The sequence below is a fragment of the Ochlerotatus camptorhynchus genome, unplaced genomic scaffold, assembly GCF_037179485.1.
Source record: "Ochlerotatus camptorhynchus isolate MF236.1 unplaced genomic scaffold, CSIRO-AGI_Acam_v1.1 ptg000176l, whole genome shotgun sequence".
Lineage (NCBI taxonomy): Eukaryota > Metazoa > Arthropoda > Insecta > Diptera > Culicidae > Ochlerotatus > Ochlerotatus camptorhynchus.
Genome location: NW_027040666.1, coordinates 1,392,093 through 1,411,974, shown reverse-complemented (window position 1 = coordinate 1,411,974; position 19,882 = coordinate 1,392,093). Strand labels below are relative to the sequence as shown.

The 19,882-nt window shown below is 41.2% G+C and overlaps 1 protein-coding gene across 1 annotated transcript; it reads right to left on the bottom strand.

The window, feature by feature from the left end:
• Nucleotides 1-1,782: 1,782 nt before the first annotated feature.
• Nucleotides 1,783-19,388, bottom strand: LOC135701721 (testis-specific serine/threonine-protein kinase 3-like). Its single transcript, XM_065222584.1, has 4 exons — nucleotides 19,052-19,388; nucleotides 18,799-18,968; nucleotides 2,744-3,182; nucleotides 1,783-2,453 (listed from the first exon to the last, which is right to left on the bottom strand). The coding sequence occupies exons 1-4, from the start codon at nucleotides 19,217-19,219 to the stop codon at nucleotides 2,082-2,084; spliced, it is 1,149 nt and encodes a 382-aa protein (XP_065078656.1). The 5' UTR covers nucleotides 19,220-19,388; the 3' UTR covers nucleotides 1,783-2,081.
• Between the last annotated feature and the right edge of the window lie 494 nt (nucleotides 19,389-19,882).

Here is a 19,882-nt window from a genome sequence, read left to right as displayed (position 1 = left end):
TAAAAAAAAATCCAAAAGATACACTGAAGTGCGATGAATTGCCTTATATTAGACCCAAACCATTTTATCGATTTTATCCGATATAATCGAGCTTAAATCTCTAAAAATAAATATTATCGTTTTTATCGTTCACATCTCTATTATCGGGTCACATCCCAACTAACAATTTTCGCAATGTAAACGCTTTACTCATTTCCTTTATACAACCTCAAGCTGTATTCAAATGTTATACGATATGAGGAAACCTTTACTTCACTCAAATGTTCATCAGTGGTGGAAACCAAAACAAACGCCTGGTTGCCAGCCATATCAAAAACATAAGAATTGAACTTAATACAGCGGCACACAACCAAGGTTATAGCGGCACACATCGGCCCATCAGAACACATCGTAATACTTGGAGGCACTCTTAAAAAAAATTGGCGCAATGGATAGTGTGCTGAGCGACCCACCCTTGCGATATATGCAGAGTTATGCCGGGCCAAAGAGATTATGTGTCTGTGTGATACAAAAACGTCTACTAACAATGTCGCTCAAAGAATCATATCAGTGCCAACATTTCAAAGGGGCGTAATTGCATTTGTAAACAATGGCTTTAGCCGTCGATTTCTCGCGAATAAAAGCTCACTCATGAAAAATAATGACACCAACGGGTAGAGGAATGTTTCCTCTACCAGCTAGCATTGTAATTTTGGAGAGGTAAGATTTCATTCGCCAGAAATTGACGGCTAAAGTCATTGTTTACAAAAGCAATTACGCCCCTTTGAAATGTTGGCACTGATATTTGCATTTTATGGAAACCCATAAAGATGTAAACAGCTTTAGCTCATTTGCAGCCTTACGGCAAAAAAAATTAAACTTCTTAGTAAATCAGGATCCCATAATGTTTGTGTATGTACGATTCATGAAAATGTAAATCTAATGTTGAACAGCCTGAAAAAAAATCGAATTTTGTATGATCGCACCTATTTATACGGAACAACTTCTTTGCAATTTACAATCTAGAACAGACTTTTGCCATCTTCGAACGCGCATGAATTGTTACGATACGTCATTATCCGAAACAATATTATTAGAAAAGTTGGAAAAGAAACAAATATTAGAAGCACAGACAAACAGACGTAACACTTCATTGTGTATCTTCGTTCACGCATTTAACGGTTGATTTGAATATTATCAGTTCCGCAAACTACTCGCCGCAGCGCTGGCATCAGAGTATTTGTTTGATTTTTTTTTTTTATTTAACTGCCACAAACTACAATGTGTTGAATCGGAACCTACCTAACTAATAAAAACCAAAGATTTAAGTAAACTAAAGGAGAAAAATCTATACAACTCTCTAATAAGGAAAATCCCAAAGGCTAGGTAGCAATCATAATGAAGTAATGAAATTGGGTTGTTAGCGTTAGATTTTTCTCCTTTAGCTTATTTAAATCTTTGGTTTTTATTAGTTAGGTAGGTTCCGATTCAACACATTGTAGTTTCATTTTTTATACCTGTGATACCATGACTTTTTTACCTAGGGATAAGTACTTAAGGGGGTTAGATTTTGATAAGTTCTTTAGTGGGAATGACACTGATGAAGACTGCACATTGTAGTCGAAATACGTATCTGTCATGGATACCAAAATTAATTAAGTGGAATTAAATGGAAGATAACCTTTTTTGCTGTTTTATTTAAGCATTTCGCTAACAACCCAATTTCATTACTTCATTTCACCCCTTATTTCCCGTAATACCAAATAAATAAAACAAACATATTTATAAAACAATGTCTTTTACTGCTCGGAATAGATAACAAAACAGATTTATTAACAGTATTTGCAATGTCTATGTTTGTCCTGCAATTCCTGATCACCGGATGGAATGATTTGATTCGAACGATTAATCGAAATATCTATATAGCAAAAAGACCCATACCATGTAATCTTTAATTCATCTTTTATGATGAAAATGATATATGGTATTTGCATTTGGAAAATGTAAAACCAGAGTTTACTCTCAATTTTGGAACTCAAGTGATCAAAAATCGAAATATCGTTATTTCGTAATAAAAACAAAAAAAAAACAAATGGCAAAACTTATTTCGGCACTGCCCTTTTTCGCTTCAATACACGCAATGATGTATGAAGATTGCTGTTGTTGTTGCTGTTATTGCCGCTAGAATTATCATTATTGTTGTTCTTCTTATCAAGGTTGCCAGCGAGAGTAGGATCGTAACGTTTGTTGTTATTGGTCACCGCAGTAATCCCTCCACTAGCAGGATCAAGCTTCATTCTTTTCTCCTGGCTTGATTCGTCGTAGCCTGAGTCATTTTCGGTCAGCCAAGGCAAACTGCGCATTTCCTCAATTGACACGCGTACATCTGCAGGCCGCATAATTTGTTTAATCAAATACTTGCACTCATCACTGACACAACGGTCCTTCGGGAAGGTGGGTCCGGCAGATACTTGCTACAATGGAAAAAAATCAAAATCATACATATGCCCTTTTCAGCATAGTTGTCCCATTCGTTAAAACACCAAGCTGAGAAAAACGCAGTTGAAGATTTTTTTGTCCTTGGGCTTTTATGGATGGGACAACATAGTTTTGGAAATTTTCTAAACAAAGTAGGAAACTTTTCGTATAAATTGTAAAGTGATGGTACTTAACAATTGATTCCAATGTCCAAAATGTCCAATGCTAATGGGACCGTTATGCCGCACAGGGCAGTCAATGTACTACCAATTCGATTGAAACTTACCTTGATAAGAAAATTAACATTATTTACATTGGCAAAAGGCAGTTGACCAAAGACCATTGTGTAGAGCACTACCCCAGCTGCCCAAATGTCGGATAGCTGCGGCTGATATGGAATGGATTTCAGTATTTCCGGACTGGCATACGCATGGCTACCGCAAAAGGTCTTCGATAGGACTGGCTTCATTTTAGAACCGACCGCAACTGATTGCATGTTTCCTCTGGCAAACCCAAAGTCAATCAACTTAAGCGTAAAGCTTCCATCGAAGACAATGTTCTCACACTTGATGTCACGATGAACGACTCCCATACTGTGGATGTATTCCACGGCGTTGAGAAGTTGACTGAAATATGATCTGGCTCGCTCTTCTGCTAGATATTTTTCTTTGCGTATGAGTTGCAGCAAGGAACCTTTTTCAGCATACTGCATCACGATGTAATATCTGTAAATGGACAACATAAGATATAATAAAGGATTAGGTACGCCGTTTCTCAGTATACGATATAACCCCAAGTCCCATGACACTGAATAACATAAAACCATAACTTCGACGACTAATTGACCTTGATTTCCTTTCCATTCAAATAAGACAGTCATCAGCAGGGTTGAAAAAATCACCAGCATTCATTATGAAATGAATGTTTCATCCATAGTGAACTTTGATGAATTTTAGTTATTTTTTTTCAGCACTGATCATACGTTATACATACGGACGTTAGGCATAATGGACGTTAGGCATAAAGTCATTAGGCATAATGGACGTTAGGCATAATATACGTTAGGCATAATGGACGTTAGGCATAAAATACCTTGCTGCTGTGCAACTCTAGAAACCTGCTTAACCTGTAAACCTGTAAACAATGCTTAAATTAGGCTTAGCGTTGAATAAAAAATCATACAAGTTAAACAAACATAGTTTATTTAATAAGCACAGTTTGGAATCCATTATTTATCATATCATAAGTGACGTATCTACATATTTACTTAGATCCATGATTAGTAGCGATAGTGGTTAAGTAATCTTACAATGAAAACGCAGCTTAGTTTTGAACTATATCTTGAAATCAATCGCATCTAGAAATAAAAAAATCACACACTTGTTGTAATATATTCTTACACACATATTGCAAAAGTCAAAGAAGAAAAGGTTTTCCTCAAAGAACAGCTCATGAAACAAAGAATGGTGAATTCTGTGATTTTTCATTCAATAACAAAAAAACAGCCAAGGTTGAATAAAATATGATGCCAAAGAACAGCTCATGAAATCAAGAATGGTTAATTCTGTGGTTTTTCATTCAATAACAAAAAAACATAGCTGCTGCTTCCAGGATTTCCTGCCATACTTTTCGATACAACGATTCTGATTTTGTTGTCATCAGAATGAAAACTAGCGGAACCGTCTGCTGATGTGAGGGAGCGATACTTCCATGAACCAAGGTAGCAAAGACTCATTTCAGCTAAAACAATGTTTTTCTAAATTATGAAATAATTAGATGCCATGATAAAATTTTGAATTGGTAGGATACAAGAAGAGGTTGCAAAGAATGTGTTTGACATATTAAACCTGTTTATTTCACTTCATGAGAGTCAAAATCAGCGATTTTTCACAAACTCACTCACTCACTCACTCAGCGATCAGCAAATCGCTGATTGTGACTCGTAGAAAGCAAAATTTACAGGTTTTATGTTTCCAACGCATACTTTGTAACCTCTTCTTGTAAGTTACAAGTAAAACATGCCATCATACCATCTTTTGGTTTTATTATTCCGAAAAACATTATTTTAGCTGAAATGAGTCTTTGCAACCTTGCCATGAACAGTGACGAGTTGCCGAAACAAACAAGGAACTGTGGCAAACGTACCATCTGTAACCCAATACTTTGCCTGTCCAAGACGTCGTTCATGAGTTCCAAAAATTAAGGCTCTTTCATTATTGTCACCGAAGTCAGCAATCAATAGACGGTCTCCATTATCATCCTTCTGGAATTCATCCGGTAGATTATGCCTAACGTCCATTATGCCTAACGTCCATTATGCCTAACGTCCTTTATGCCCAACGTCCATTATGCCTATCGTACATTATGCCTAACGTCCGTATGCCTAACGTCCGTATGCCTAACGACCGTATGCCTAACGTCGTGCACCCACCGAAAAGGCCTTGCAAGAAAGCTGATGCCAGCAACCACACGGAAAGATTGCTTCAGAGTAATCCGTTCTCGGCACTCCCCGAAGAAGCAGATATAGATCCAGTTGAGAAACAGAAAAAAGTGCCCCCACTGTTCACCACGACGAAGGAACTCGCGTTGCTCAGGAATGAGCTGGCTAAAAATCAAATCCATCCGCTCTTCAAGCTGTGCAGCACGGGGATCAAAATCTTGTGCTCGACGCTGGCGGATTACAACGCTGTTGGCACTTTTCTTCAGCTGAACCGGTACACTCATGACGTCCCTGGGAGTAAACCACTGAAAATGGTGATCCGTTGTCTTCCAAATCTTCCTGTTGCGGAGATTAAAGCGGAATTGGAGCACCTTCATCTGCAACCAATCAACATTTTCCCATTGCGAGTGCACTTCAATAAGGACTCTACCAGTGTGGCTGCTCTGCGGCAGATTCGCGCGCTGTTCAACATCGTGATTTAGTGGGAGCAGTATCGCCCTCGGCACCGTGACGTGACACAGTGCACTAATTGTCTGGCATTTGGGCACGGTACGAAGAATTGCCACATGAAGGCTAGTTGTGGCAAATGTGCTGGGGCTCACAATACTACCCCCTGCCAGAAGAAAGGAGAAGCTGAACCTAAGTGCGTGAACTGTGATTCCAACCATCTGGGCAGCGATAGGAGATGTCCCAAGCGAGCGCCCTTCATCCAAATCCGACAACAAGCTTCCACGAGGAACCAACCTGGTCGACACCGCAATAATCGTGCTCCTATTGTCAACATGTACACGTTTCTAGTACTTCCGACTCGTCGTATGGTCCCGAACCTAGCACCGCTTCCACTGAACCAGCGCCCCCCGTTGCGAATCCAACATCAGATCAAGCGGGTCCCAGCCACCGTTCAGTTCAGAATCGCCTCACTGCCGCTGCGGCCCAGCCGAGCCATGGCTCTACTGCCCCGGGATTATCGTACGCCCGTGCTGTGTCAGGTGAGTCAGAAGACAATTCTCCACTCACAAGCGACGAACTAGTGATCCCCGTCACTGAGGTGATCATAATCTTGCGCACCACCAAGACACTACCTGAACAGCTTCGTGAAGTTATACCCCTCGTGCAAAAGTATGGACCGTGAAGTCATCAAAATAATGGAACGCTTGCTCGCTTAAGAACAAAATCATTGAGATCGTTGATTTCCTCAATGAACATAGCATTGACATCGCCGTCATCACCGAAACACACTTGAAGCCGGAGTTAAATGTTCACCTCCCCGATTTTCGGCTCGTAAGGCTAGACCGGACCAGCTCCTGCGGAGGAGGACTGGCTATCGCATTAAGGAGAAATATTGGCGGTCGGCTGCTACCGAGTTTCCAGCTGAATATGATCGAAGCGGTGGGTCTGAAAGTCTCCACTCCTGTCTGCCCTATAACCATCATTACGGCCTACTGTCCCAAACAAGTCACCATCAGATCAGGGACGGGTCGGCAGCAGATCTGCGGAGAGACATCATCAGGCTAACTCGACGCCGTGAGAAGTTCATCATCGCTGGCGACCTGAACGCCAAACACCAGACTTGGGACAACAGTCGACGCAACCAAAACGACACAATCCTGAACGACGACCTGCAAGAGGCTCACTACACCATAATAGCGCCGGACTCTACCACCCGCTTGAGCCGGTCTGGCGTACACTCCACCATCGACTTCTTCGTCAGCAACATGGGAGACAACATCTCGCAACCTGTGACCCACCACGAGCTGAGTTCGGACCACTATCCGGTGGTGGCCGATGTGGGCTCATCCGTCAACCGATTCCAAGCTCCCCGACGCAGCAACCATCGCGTCAGCTGGGATCAGTTCCAACAGTGTCGACTCCACTGTCCTTCCGGAGACGCCTGAAGACGTTGACCGGTGTCTGCGTTCCATCGAGGAGGCGATATTCCGGGCCAGGGAACAACACGTGCCAGTGTCCAGACAGGTGAGCAATACTCTATTCGAAAGCAATACCAGCGTTCTGGCTCTGGGATCCGCTCTCTCCTAGATTGTGCAAAACCCTTTTGGAAACTAATCAAAATCCTTAAAAATAAGCCAAGACCCATTCCACCACTGACCCCACTGGATAATCCCGGCGACTCAGTGATTCATCTGATAACTCCTGAAGAGAAGGCTGCCACGATAGGTCAACACTTCGTCAGCTTATTGGAGTGTATGGCGCAGCGAAATAAAACACCACCGATTAGGTAAAGAGAACAAATTCAACTGAAGTTTATTGCAGGTAGAGCACAAAAGATAATACAAAAAATGGCACGTGATGTTTATGTCTACACACGGCAGGGTTGCCATGCCATCACTCCTCCTCATCACGAGCTGATCGAAGACCAATCCTTTCTCGCAGCATCTCCAACTTTACACGATTTAACGGCTTGGTCAGGATATCCGCAAGCATATCTTCGGATGAACAGTAGGTAACATCAATTTGATTGTGTTCGAAAAGGTCCTTTACAAAATGGAATTTAGTATCTACGTGTTTCGAACGTTTTCCGCTGGGTTGGCTGAGTAGCTTGATGCAACTCTGGTTGTCCTCAAAGATGCATACAGGCTTTTCCATCGGTTCATCAAAATCTCGCATTAATTTCTGCAGCCACAGTAACTCCTGGCAGCATTCGGCCAGTGATATGTATTCCGCCTCGGTTGAAGATAGTGCCACACAAGGCTGCTTCCTTGCGCACCACGATGTAAGACCACCACCAAGGCGAAACAGGTATCCAGAGTTTGACTTCCTGTCAGCAACGTTTCCGGCCCAGTCGGCATCGGCATAACCTTCCAGTCCTCCAACTTTACCTCCCAGTTCCAGTTGCAGACCACTAGTTGCTTTCAGATAGCGTAGAGTCCTTTTTGCTTCTGTCCAGTCTGTAATCGTTGGTTTGCTGACGCAGCGTCCAAGTATTGAAGCGGTGATTCCAATGTCGGGTCGTGTATTGACGGATAGATAAAGCAGACCGCCAACAAGACTCTGATATTTATCATTAGTCGGTAGCCTTTCCGCCTCCTCCTTCTGCTGAACATATCCCGGATCCATTGGTATGCGCGATCCTTTAGCATCTTCCAATCCGAATCTTGCAGCCATCTTGTCGATGTAAATCTTCTGATTCAAACAGAATCCTTTCTCAGATTTGGTAACTTGAATCCCCAAGAATTTTTTCACATCTCCTAAGGTTGTCAACTGAAACTTGCTGCTCAACACATCCAGAATTTCTTCATACTCCTCCTGGCTGCACGTACTGATCAACATATCATTGACGTACACCAATATATACGTCTTCTTCTTCTTCTTCTTCTTCTTCCCATAACGAACATAAAGGCATGGATCAGCTTCCGAAGGTTTGAACCCCATCCGCTTTAGAGTCTCATCCAGCTTACGGTTCCACATGCGGGCCGGCTGCTTCAATCCGTATAAACTCTTGCGAAGCAAACAAACCTCATCACCTTCCACGCCTGGTGGTACCTTCATGAAAACGGTTTCCTCCAGGTCACTGTTCAAGTAAGCCGTTTTAATATCTACGTGTTTTACCTCCATATCACGACGACTTGCGATGGTCAACAATGTGCGTAGCGTAACTTGCTTTGCAACTGGCGCGAATATCTCGTCGTAGTCCAGGCCGAATCTTTGCGAATAGCCTTGGGCTACTAGCCTCGCCTTGTACCTGGTGATTCTTCCTTGTTCATCCAGCTTTTTCTTGTATATCCACCGGCATCCTATGGGCTTCTTCCCCGGTGGTAGCTTGACGAGATCCTACGTGTTGTTGTCGTGAAGCGATTTCAACTCGTCCTTTATAGCGGCCATCCACTGCTCACTTTCAGCACCGGTTATAGCTTCCTTGTAACGCGGCTCGTTCGATTGTAGACAGACAAACTTACCGCAGGCCGCAAAACGTTCCGGCGGAACACCCTTGTTCATTCGCATAGAACGTCGCACTTCTCCGTTGGATTGCTCATCCTCAACTTCACTAAGCTCCTCCTGAACCGAACACTGTAGTATTCCTCCGAAAGTTCGTCGTTATCGTGAGCATCTTCATACGTGGTGGATTCCGAGTCATCCTCAAATCCTAAGAAATCTTCCTCTTCTTCATCCGATACAATTCCTCCTCCTGGTGCATTATACGGCTGGCATTCGACATTCCCGGATACGCATGAAAGTGGTGATAGCTCCAAAAACACGTCGTTTTCGAACTGATTTCCACTGCTCGAACCCTTCGCTTCTCTCGGAGGAAGGAATTTTGCATCACGACTAAAAACAATTTTGTTATTGCTCGTGTCTACGAATCGCCACGCCTTATGTTGCGATGAATACCCGATAAAGATCATCTTCACCGCCTTCGAATCGAGTTTGGTACGCTTTTCTTTAGGTACGAAAACATACGCCTCCACTCCGAAAACTTGCACCTTTCCGAAATCTGGTTTCTTGCCGTGCCACACTTCGAATGGCGTTAACTTGATTGATTTAGTAGGTAGCATATTCTGAAGGAAATTTGCCGTATTGACAGCTTCCGCCCAGTAGCGATAGTGCATGCCAGTATCGATTAGCATGCAGCGCGCCATTTCAACCAGCGAACGGTTTTTCCGCTCGGCGACGCCGTTCTGCTGCGGGGTGTAGGCAGTTGTAAACTGCTGCAATATACCTTCTTCTCTCAAAAACTTGATCAGCTCGATAGCACGGTACTCGTTGCCTTGATCCGATCTTATAATTCTTGGTGATTTTCCAAATTGTGTCTTCATACACTGCACGAAGTTCTTGATTGCGTCAACTGTTTCTGACTTCTTGTGCAGGAAATACAGCGTAGTGTACCGACTGAAATCATCGATTAGCGTCAAGAAATATTTATGCCCACCTGGAGTGACTGTGTTCATAGGACCACACAAGTCACTGTGCACCAGGTCAAGTACGCTTTTGGATTTTATTTTAGCCTTTCTGGGAAACGGGAAGCGAGCCATTTTCCTTTGCAGGCAAGGCTCACAGGTAAAATTGTGTGAACCGCTACCTACCTTTATTCCTGTTGCCAATTGCTTACTCTCGAGGATACGAATTGCCTGCCATCTCGGTGTCCCAGTTTTCGGTGCCACTCGTGGATACAATGTTTTACACAATTCTGCTCCGACGATGCATTCGCTCGTTCCACCATTCGCAAATGGTAGAGGCCCTTGTTTCTAGGTGCAACTGTAGCAACTCGATCTCCGCTTGCTACTATGCATCCCGTTTCGCCGAACGTGACTTTTGCTCTCTTCTGCACCAACTTGCTCACTGACACAAGGTTCATGTCGAGATTCGGAACGTACAATACTTCACTCAACACAACCTTCTTCTGTGTCGCATCTTCACCATAGCACAGCAGTTCGCAATTTCCGACCCCTTTCACTTCGGCGTTCTTCCCGTCAGCTACTGTAACTGACTTCGGAGTGTTCGCGCGCGGTCTGTCCAACGTTTGGAAATAATCTTGATTAGCGCACATATGTGAACTCGCGCCCGTATCAATAATCCACCCGTTTACCGAACTAGCACTCACGCAAAACAAGAAACTGTCCTCTTCCGATTTAGTAAACTTCGCCCTCGCCACTTTACGATCGGATTCACCGGAGCTTCGGACGTTTTCTTTTTGATTCTGCTTCGCGAGAAGTCTGCAGAATCGCTTCTTATGTCCCACTTTTTTACAATGGTGGCACACTATGTTCTTCTTTATTCCTTCCGTTTTCATTACAACTGCATCTGCTGGTGTTGATTCCTTCCGCTTGAGAACTTCGTTGATAATCTTGCCTTTGACCAGCTCCAAAGTCAATTCCTCATCCGAACGATTTTCCAGCGTCGTTGTGAGAGCATCGAACGAACTAGGCAGGCTTCGGAAAACGAGAACCACTTGCAAATCGTTCTCTAACTTGGTTCCCGCATTCGCAAGCTTCTCAAATAAATCTTCGAACTGCTGCAGGTGCTCAACGATATTATCTCTCTCGTGGTACTGAAGGTCACAAATCCGCTTCAGAAGTTGAACCTTGGAAATCAGCGTCTTCTTCTCGTGTTGCTTCTTCAGGTTGTCCCACACAGCCTTTGCGGTTGTAGTGTTCCGAATATGGCCGTGTTGACTCCGAGTCATCAACAATCCGATAGTCGCACGCGCTTTTTGATCTGCTTCATCCCAAGCAGTCAGCTCAGCCGCATTCGCACCGTTAGCCGCCAGTTCCGGCTTCACACCCGGCGAGACGTACTTCCATAGACCCTCTCTAACGAGCAGAAATTCCACCTCGAGCTTCCACGAATCATAGTTCTCATTGTTTAACTTAACAATGCCCGTTCTCTCCATTTTCACTAGCAAATTTCCGACTCACTCGCGAAAAATACCAAGCTTTTATTTTTAGGCATGTACTAACGCGCACGGAAAAACAAAATGGCTAACACTGGGCCCATAACCTATTGGAGTGTATGGCGCAGCGAAATAAAACACCACCTATTAGGTAAAGAGAACAAATTCAACTGAAGTTTATTGCAGGTAGAGCACAAAAGATAATAGAAAAAATGGCACGTGATGTTTATGTCTACACACGGCAGGGTTGCCATGCCATCACAGCTCCCATAATCTCGGACAAAACATTGTCCGCCCCCACGAAGCTGAGGTTGCTGAAAACGCATCCATCAGATTCCTAATATTTTTCCCGAGGAATCCGAGATTACGGCTGACGAACTGTTTGCCTATATCAAATCATCTAAAAACATGAAGGCCCCAGGTTTCGACAACATCCTTAATTTGGAACTCAAACACTTGAGTTCCACATTCTACAACCATCTGGCACTGATTTTTAATCTGTTCCTCCGACTTGGCTACTTCCCCTCGTGTTGGAAGTCAGCTAAAGCCATACCCATCCGGAAACCTGGGAAGGATCCGTCCTCCCCTTCAAGTTATTGACCAATCAGCCTTATATCAGGGTTATCAAAACTGTTCGAAAGAGCAGTCCATCACCGGCTCCTAACATGTGCCAAAGAAAACAACTTGTTACTCAAGGAACAGCTTGGTTTTCGGAAAGGTCGTTCGACCGTCCACCAGCTGACTCGAGTAACAAACATTCTCAGACGGAACAAGTCTGTGTCGAAAACATCTGCCATGGCGTTATTGGACGTTGGAAAACTGTTGGACAATGCCTTGCATGATAGCTTGGTGTTCAAATTGCAGCAGGACGGTCTTCCAATCTTCCTAGTGAAGATAATTAATAATTATCTATCGGACAGGACGTTCCGAGTCTCTCTGAATGGCATCACATCGGATGCTTTCAACATCGGTGCCGGGGTTCCACAAGGAAGTATCCTTGGCCCCATTTTATTCAACCTGTTCACCTCCGATATGCCGGCTCTTCCTGATTGTGGATCGTTGTCTCTGTTCGCAGATGACACATCCATCGTCTACAAGGGTAGGGTCATCGGAGCTCTGACTGCCAAACTTCAGAGAAGCCTGGATGTCCTGTCTGAATATTTCGACAGCTGGAAGATCCGTATCAACGCGGCAAAGACCCAGGTCATCATCTTTCCATACTCTAAATCTCCCAGACTTGTTCCGTCGGAGAATAATAAGATCTGCCTGAACGGCACAGTGGTGGAATAGTCGAAAGAGGTGGTCTACCTCGGCTTAACACTAGACAGCAAGTTGATTTTCAGGGAGCACGTTGATAAAACGAAAACCAAGTGTAACATCCTGATAAGATCCCTGTATCAACTCATCAACAGGGGCTCTACCCTGTCCCTGAAAAATAAGCTTGCTGTCTACAAACAAATCATCCTTCTCGTAATCGAGTACGGTATGCCATCACCTCAAACTCCAAAGGATCCAGAACAATCCTTAGGATGATCCTAAACAGTCCCCCGCGAACTAGAAATTCTGAGATCCACCTCCTGGCTGGAATTCAGACATTAGAAGAACGGAGAGTGTTTATCCTGGAAAGGTTCAGACACCTGTCTGAGATCAACTCATCAGATCATACGTGATCTAGCACGTTAGGTTAAGTTATACTCGTAGTTAGGTAGGTTATCACTGTTTTCAATTCAAACATTAAAGACCTCCCAAGGGGTATTCTGTAGATTAGTAGAAATACGTGAATACGTAAATTAGAATAACAAATTAAACAAAGATGAAGAGCCTGATAGGCTAATCAATTAAAATGTTCAAACAATGTAAAATCATAATTAACAGAAACAAACGTAATTTTACTACTAGTTCAAGTTTATGTTGTACATGGGAATTCCATAGGCCATAATAGGAAGTATAGCCATAACTGGTACAACTACCCTCCGACCGGTTTTCGAAAAAAAAATGTATGATGCCAAATTACTTTAAAATGCATCGGACGTCGAGATCTGGTGTCATCTAAAAAAAAAAACATTCTGCAATTTCTTCACCCATTCCAAAGGTACTGAAGAGTCAAAAAAAAAACTTCGTCAAAATCTCATTCATGTTTTCGTTTTTTCGTCAATGACAAAGATTCACCTGATAACAAAATTCACCTTGACAATGACTATTAGCTCAAATTAGTGACCAAATCAGAATTTTGAATATCACCGTGCATTGTCTCTTTTTTATCTCTATCGTCAGATTTTGCAACTTTTTGCATGTCTTATTGAGATCTTGAAATATGACCTAAGCTAGAGATTTTAAATTATTTTATTACATATTTTTTTCCAGGATTTTTTTGAGGATTCATAAACGAGTACTTTATTTTATAGGTTTTAAAACTTGACCGCCAGGTGGAAATAACATATTGTTGTATTTTGTACAACGCCGGAGTGCTCGTGTAACAAAAGTTGGCACGAGTATTTTTTTAATCTTTATTATAGGATTTTTAGCCTAAGGCTAGTTCATCTCTTTTGGCACGAGTACTGAAAGTTAATATTATGACAGTTATTTCTACAGCCCTAGTAAAAAAAACATGACGTGTTGAATGCCAAGTGATGATTATATGCTATGTGCAAATAGTAGCTGTGCATTAATATTGCTAAAAACAAAAATATTTGCACGATTTTTGCTTGTACTTATTACAAGTAACTACCCAATTAAAAATAAAAACGCCCTATGGAAGTATTTCAAAGCGTATTCTTGAACTGGATGTCCATAACGCATCAGTGTTAAACACTGGCCAGCCTGGGGAGTTAAAACATGTTATAAACCTATCTTGATGAGCTTTTTCTTGGCGATAATTATTATAACATGTTATAGCTCTGCAGTCTGGACAAGGCACCACACTCATGGACGGTGCATATTTCACTTTCTGGAGATGCATTCAGTTTAAACTTATGATTTATGCGTGTATTTTGAACCTTCACATTTTAACAAGAACATTCTAATGAAAAAAATGTGAACCACCATATTGAAGTATCACGTATTAGATGCTCGAGGTGATTTAAAATAATATACAAGTAGTTTGGAAATAGTTGTGAAAAGTTTTAGGACCATATTCTTAAATGTTCCATACCTAGCCTCCCACTACAAAAAAAATGTTTAGTCCCAGAAAGTAATTTTTGACAAAAAAAATGCGAGATCTCGACGTGTTATGCATTTTTTGGTCATTTTGGCTGTGTTCCATTTGGTGAATTTTAAGTCAAATATGACACTTTACCTAGGGGAAGTACAACTAGATCTGAAGTAATATTTGATGTAAAAATTGCTCAAATTGGTAGTTATTATAATTTTTAGTATAAATATTAATTATATTAACTGTCAAGCGGAAAGCTTCAAAGTAAAAAAAAAATAACAGTGTAACTTTAACGCATACACTCAATGACGTTGCACCGTTGTTGTTTATGTTTACTGCAGCTTTCTGTTTGTCATAATTGTTGCCTAGATTTTCGTTTTCGATAGCTCTGATCGATTTCGACTTCGGCTTTTCATGATAAAAACGGTACTGGACGTTCCCCCAGCAACAAATCTCTCTAAGTTGCATGCTCATGGCGAATCGAGCGTAATACAACCACGGAACCATCACTCAATTCCGTTAACAGGGGCGGCGTTGTCAATCGATTCAAGTTCCATCGGAGAACAGCACATTGGTTCACAGACGATTCGTGGAAATTAATCCCTGGGAATGGCCGATTATGTGCACTGAGAATAGCTACCAAAAAATGCCGAATTTATGAAAACAATGAGTGGATTTTAGTGGCGCGGTGGCCAGCAAGATCACAAAGGAATGACTTGCCTCTCGTGTGGAATACATTTTTGATTAAACGAATGTCAAATGTACACTTAAAACCAAAATAGTCAAAAACAAACAAAAAACAACTGTCAGACTAAGTATAAGATTCGCAAATATCACACATATTAAAAAATTTAATATTTCCACCATCGGTATTGATACTGATACTTGGAGCTGTCCTTCCCCTAGCACTTTACCAATAAATTAAAATGTTCGAAAATCCCTCTGCTGTTGATTGGCCGATTTTCGAGAAGGTGTTTGTCAAAATTGATTCCTTGTCGGTCAGAAATAAGTTTGGCGGAATAGCAGGATTATTTGAAAAATTTCCATTTGTTAAATTTAAGTGAAAATTCACCAAATGAAACACAGCCTTGGCATAAAAAAAACCAATCCGAAAACTGAAATTTCATGACGATTTTGCGCCACCCCTAAATCAGCCGGATGACAGTCCAATACAAACGTTTAAAAAATCATGATCCATGACGCGCTGCTTTAAGTAAAGCCCTACAGTAAAAGTATGGACGACTGTCACCACAAAACTGAAAAAAGCTGTTCCAATCGAGCAAAGCGATGCATTTTGACGGTTCGATTGGAACAACTTTTGACAGACGTCCATACTTTTACTGTAGGGCTTTAGCTTTAAGTGGTTCCCTCATAAAAATAATGCTAGTATGGAATATCATAAATGAAGGTGAAACAGATGACAGTCGAGAATAAGTTATTATTGGATGTCGATGGGCAAAAAACTATATCCAGATGTCAAACTTGGCCAGGTTAGATGGTGTCCGCGGATAACGGCCCACAAAAATAAAAGTTCTAATTTTTCACGGGCCAACCTCCAGTGTTGGAAAAGTTCACCAAAACTCACTATGACTCGCGAACTTTTCCCTTGGTGAACTTCGTGAAATATCGCGATCTTTTCCAACGCTGCCAACCTCTATATTTGTTCCTTTAGGTGAGAAAACTATGCTCTATGGTTGTAAGATGAGCTGGCGCATTTAGTTTGATTTTGTATGGGGAATTTGGATAAAATACATTCCAAAATGACACCCCTACACTCTTTCGATCATAAAAAGGTTTCCTTATTTTCGATTTTATTCAGATTTTCAAAACTTGTAGTTCAAACAATGAGTAAAAACTTTGCTGCAAACTGCATCATGAATTCAGTTAGCTTTATTGAGATATTCGCTTTTGAATATGAACATTTCAACCAAATCCCCCTGTTACGTAAAAAAAATGATGAAACATTCAGAGAGTGGTTATATCACCTAAATACACGAGTTGGAATGTTGACCTTTTTTAATGGGACTCTAGTTGATACGTTGCATAAGTTGCTTGTATTTTGTTGCAATAGGGTAGAGAACTACTTCGGCCTAATCGCAATGGCAATTGTTATAAATGGAGCGCGAGACATGCAGATGGATTTGGATGCGAAATTTTTCGTAGATTAATTCGCTTTTATGTGACGCCCCCTAGCATTCGAAGCTGTTCATTTTGAACCGGCACACTAAAATATTCTTGTACTTCTCCACCCGGCGCCATACTAAAAATCACCAACTGTATACACTGTATACACACTAAGATTATTTCACTGAAATCTGTGAAATTTTACCGAAATCTCAACAGCTGAACGTTCGGTAAACAGTTCGGTGATTTTTCACAGATTTCCTGTAATTTTTCACCGAATACCTGTGAAAAATTACAGGAAATCTGTGAAAAATCACCGAACTTTTTACCGAACGTTCAGCTGTTGAGATTTCGGTAAAATTTCACAGATTTCGATTAAATAATCTAAGTGTGTACACTTAGAAAAAATTACCGACTTCGGTAATTCATTTACCGAATTCTCAACAGCTGAACGGTCGGTAATGTGTTCGGTAATCGAGAACATTACCGAAAAATCTGTAAACTGAATCAGCAAAATTAGCTGTCAAATTTACCGAACGATCGGTAACGTTTACCGAAAAAACAAGCTTGATTTGCAATTGATTTTACCGGAGAACTGTTATTTTGAAGTCGATATGGAAAATGAAAATTACCGAAAAAGAAAAAAAAGATACCGATTTTTTTAAAAGTCTACCGACTTAAATTTAATTCGCTTTAATATTGTTTCAATGTGTTTTTCGGGTTTTATCAATTATACAAATTAAATACAAATACTCCGATGAATATTTTTGTTAAGTTCATTCAATGATGTCTCTGATTCACGGGTAGAACTTGCTTCATTGCATTAAGTAGGCATTTCATGACCGATGAAAAGGGTTTCCCCGAGTGGATCGTTTCCCTTCGTGGTACTTCCGGCTGGAACAAAGCTTTCAAGTGGATGCTTTTCAATGATATGGCGTTTTAAAGAATAGAAGTTTTTTTATCTTGCATCACATTTTTGATATGTACAATCAAAAATTGTGTTTGCCGGTATAAAATCTTTCATTTTTATGTGGTTATTGATGAAAAAACAAGCAACAGCATTGGCCATCTGTAACAATGGGTATTTATTTAGATAACGAAATATCATTACTTACGGAAAATATCTACGAATCGCTCATCTTGGTATTGCAGCTGGTCCATAACAGCCTCCATAATTGAACTTTTTATTTTTCACAAGTTTCCACTTACATTTTTTTTTTAAGAAGGTCGAAAATCACGATATGGTGAATTTGACGTTTCTCGCTGTGAAAACTACCGAACTCGGTAATGGAACGGTTTGTTTACCGAAACTTCAGTAAAATATTTCACCGAAGTCAGTAATGAAGCTGATTTACAGATCTGCCGGTAATTTTTTTTACCGTTTTCGTTGAATTGAAATGAAATCACCGAAATTCGGTAATTTTATTTACAGTTTTCAGCAATAGAGCGAGAAAATACCGAAACATCTGTAATTTTTAGGATTACCGATCTAAGACGGTATTTTTTTTACCGAACTCAGGGTCTCTGTTTAAGTGCATATATCCATGGATATATCCATGCTGCACTGGCTGCATATTGCTTGCTGTTTGTCCAAGCTGTTAACCATCAGCTTTAGAGTTGAGTTAAGATGACAATCAGAAATTTGGTAATTTAGATTTCGAGCATGATTCTCGCGCAGCGAAACATTTCTGATGGTTCTTTTGATGACCAACAGGCTCGGTTTGACCATGGAAAGTCTTGTACTTTTTCTTTGTCGTTCTTACTAGAGAGTTGTAGAGAGTTCAAAATATTGGGATGGGCGATGATGAATTCTTGCTGAACATTGACGCGGCTTTTTGGCACCCGCTTGAGAGTTTCGTAAAGTTGACGTTTGATTCATTGTTTTCAAAAGCAGGTACAGTAACCCTTCTGTTTATGCGCTAGGTGGTATCGTACACCCACCGCTATTTCTCTGCTGTACTTCAACCAATTACGCTGATTTTTTGTACATGATAGGTGTCAACTATAATCCAGATATCTACAGTTATCTCAGCTACATTGCTTGAAGGACAGTCGAGAAATAGATGCGTGGACAATACCACCCACCGCATGTATGGAGGGGGTGCTGTTTCTAAAGCAAGAATGTGTCTAAAGTTATGATTAAGATTTTTCACGGTTCTCCCAACAAATTCCCCGTTTTCTCGGGTCACCCTGGCGCTAAAGGATACTGCTAATTTCCCAACCCCGTAACATGCCAACGTAATAGTTTCTTTCCCGGTTCAACGTCTAAATAATCCTTACCTCAGGGTGGTTTCGATGCATTCGTGATACCGGATCAAATTCACGTGTTTAAGTTTCGTCACCAAATCGATCTCCCGCGGGAGAAACTTGGTCAGAACATCTTTGCTAGCTTTCTGCTTGGAAATAACCTTCACTGCAACGGTTTGATTATGCGTTTTGCTGAATGCTTTCTAGAAACGAAAAGAAAACTTTTAGGTAAATATATATATTTATTGATACGAGACACGAAATCTCTTATTATTCCACTATTTACCATGACGTTGGAAAACGCTCCGGTTCCGATCATCTCCTGCACGGTGTAGCCACTATTTTTCATCACAGACTCTTGACGTTTACGCTGATCTTCATCGTCGCTAACAGGCGATTCCGTCCGCAGAGCCAACTGAAGCTTCTTCTGAGTGTTTTTGGTCTTGGAATCCATTCTAGGACACGCACCAAAGTATGGAAATTTTGAAATTCGACCGAAAAATGTTTCACTAAGGATTTTTATTTTTGCAGGATTTTCTATAATTTTACAGCATTACGGAAAAACGCTCTATGACCTCGACTCAACAAACTATATCTACGCCACAGAAATGTCCGTCCGTTTCGTGAGCAGTGCTGCCTACTGCCTAGATTTTTATCAAATTCAAGCCAAACATTGCATAAAGTCATAAGTAACACAATAAACATCCCAGCACGGAAGGTTAGTCTAACATGAGTCTAACGTTAGTCTAACACGTTAGACCATTAGACTAACATTTGGTCTAACGTTAGTCTAATGTTCGTCTAATATTAGACTGATATGACACATTATGTTAGACGTTACAGCTCTTTTCGATCTAACATGTTAGTCTAACGTGAGACTAACGTTAGACATTTTTTTGTATGGCTGGTTAGACGACGTTAGACCACCTCTGTGGTGGAATTTATGCTCGTTTATTTACACTCTGCCATCCGAGCACGAAGTTTGACACTTCGCTCTCGAGCGAAGTGTCAAACTTCATGATCGGATAGCATCGATGAGCAGCAGAGTGTAAATAATCAAGCAGCAAAGTTATATTCCGATATTCATTTTGGTAAGAACAATTTGTATTCAAATCTT

Excerpts from the sequence above, each read along its gene's own strand:
- LOC135701721 (XM_065222584.1), bottom strand. The coding sequence starts at position 19,219 with ATGGATTCCAAGACCAAAAACACTCAGAAGAAGCTTCAGTTGGCTCTG. Across the intron at positions 18,969-19,051 it reads GAGCGTTTTCCAACGTCATG|AAAGCATTCAGCAAAACGCA; the intron begins GTAAATAGTGGA and ends TTTCGTTTCTAG. Across the intron at positions 3,183-18,798 it reads TGCATCGAAACCACCCTGAG|ATATTACATCGTGATGCAGT; the intron begins GTAAGGATTATT and ends GTCCATTTACAG.